Below are 1902 nucleotides of genomic sequence, written 5' to 3'. Positions count from 1 at the left end.
GGGGCGGGGGCGGTGCTACAACTGCGCCTGACGCCTTTTCACAGCAGGTAACAGGATCCCTGTGCTAGCTCCTGTCAGTCATTGCCCCTGACAGCACCATCACACACGTGCGTGGGGCAGTTACCGGGGCACCCACCCTGCTTCGGTGCCTGACACATCTCCCACGACTTAGGAGGATACCCCAGACGACATCAAACTTCTGTATTTTCCTTACTCGACTGTCCCGGGTTGTGTTGCACAAAAAAGGGGATCCAAAATATTTTGCGCTTCTACTCCGGAGAGCCAAAGCGGTGTAAAACGGGAGAAAAACGCACGGCTGACCAGCAGGAAGAAGGATGAAGAGGGTGTAAAGCACCCAGCTCACAAATCACACTAGAAATAATTCCCTCTCTTCCCGGCCACCTCGTCCCTCGGCTGAGTCTCTTACACCGCACACCTCAGTCACTCTGGCCGCACGTAGAAGATTTACTACTCCGCTAACAAACACACAAGATGAGAGCTCATCCTGCGCAGAGACAGCGCGTTCTGTGCCGCGCAGTCGGTCTGCCTGCTGATAACACCCCCGGGCGTCTGCTGGCTGCAGAAATAAAACTTCTGTTAAGAAAAATAAAAACATATACATCAATTCACGGCCCTCCCAGCAGGAGAACACTTGACGTGGTGCAGAGGGCTCTGCCCGAAACGAGGCCCCGCTGTGTTTCTTCAAAAGCCCGGCAGCAAACGAAAGACGGAGGTAAACTTTAAACCGTAGGACAAGGACACGGGAGGGAAGGGGCCAAGCACCCCGGTACTGCACCTCGCTGAGCACGCGCTGAAGAACCCCAGCAAAAGCTGGGCCAACAGGCAGAGGCTGAGGGCAGGGAGGACAGAGAGCAAAGCCTGACGGGACGACGACTGCCCGGCAGTTTTCTGTAACTAGTTTGAGGCTCGCTGTTGGAAAACACGTAAATCTAAAAGATATTTCTGCTGTTTCAGTACTGTTGTCTCCTTGTTTTATTTAACAGCGCTTTGCAGGAATTACTCTTGTGGGTTCCTTGACCAAGGAGAGGAGAGTTACAGCAGCGCCAAGAACACCGGACAGGCAAACACTCGGCGCTGTCTGCAGGCAGACGCAGGGAACGCACAAGCACAGGGGGCAGAAAAGGCTGAGGGGGTGAGAGGGGGTGAGAGGAGCTGGCTAAGACAGCAGGGAGGGTTTTTAGCATGTAGAACAGTTCAAGACACAGCCACGCAGCCAGTTTGCAGCTGAGACGGGGTAGCTGGCAGCGCGTGCCCTTCCGCTCTGTCAGGCACTACCTGCAGCGCTGGTTTAAAAAGAAAATATCTCTGTGTGTTGCAGAAGCGTGCGCAGTGTCAGCGCTGTCTCTTCACTGGAAGACGGTTGTAAGATGCTCCAGCCGAACCATTTGGGATCTCCTACCTGTGCGCCTCAGCCCTAAGGACGGTGACCGTCCCGGGCTGACATACCCACGTGGCAGCTCATGACTAGCGCGCGCTGGGCCAAGCATTCAGACAACGAGAACAGTTCAGGCACATTCTTGGAAAAAACGGCTACAGGCTTCCAGCTCCCCTCGTGCCCGCGCCGGTGGGCAAACCAAGGCGGGAGCTGAGGCCTGGCCTGCTCCTTCTGGGGCTCTCCTGGCTCTGCGCGCACGCTCAGGCAGCAGGTCCTGCTCACCTGGACTCGTGCGGGTGTGGACACTCACTCTGCCATCCCCTGCTCCATATTCAGGTCAATTCCCCCGTCGGCAAGGCTGCCGTCTTCTGCGAAAGACGGCTTTGCCATGGAGTTCATGGACCGGTAGCTGGTACCGTAGACCACCGAGCTGAAGACGAACGCTAGCTGCAACAAGGAAACAGCCGTCAGCCGCAGACGCCCCGACCCCCGGGCAGCGCGGCAGG

The 1902-nt window shown here is 56.7% G+C and overlaps 1 protein-coding gene across 1 annotated transcript in view; it reads right to left on the bottom strand.

Moving 5' to 3' along the window:
- Positions 1-1838, bottom strand: part of TMEM208 (transmembrane protein 208) — a 5255-nt gene extending 3417 nt beyond the window's left edge. Inside the window, exon 1 of the mRNA XM_019475000.1 lies at positions 1707-1838. Within this exon, the coding sequence (XP_019330545.1) occupies positions 1707-1795 (89 nt within the window). The 5' untranslated portion in view covers positions 1796-1838. The remainder of the gene's footprint in view (positions 1-1706) is intronic.
- Positions 1839-1902: the final 64 nt, after the last annotated feature.

The sequence above is a fragment of the Aptenodytes forsteri genome, unplaced genomic scaffold, assembly GCF_000699145.1.
Source record: "Aptenodytes forsteri isolate BGI_AS27 unplaced genomic scaffold, ASM69914v1 Scaffold14, whole genome shotgun sequence".
Lineage (NCBI taxonomy): Eukaryota > Metazoa > Chordata > Aves > Sphenisciformes > Spheniscidae > Aptenodytes > Aptenodytes forsteri.
This window is presented reverse-complemented; position numbering and strand designations above follow the sequence as displayed.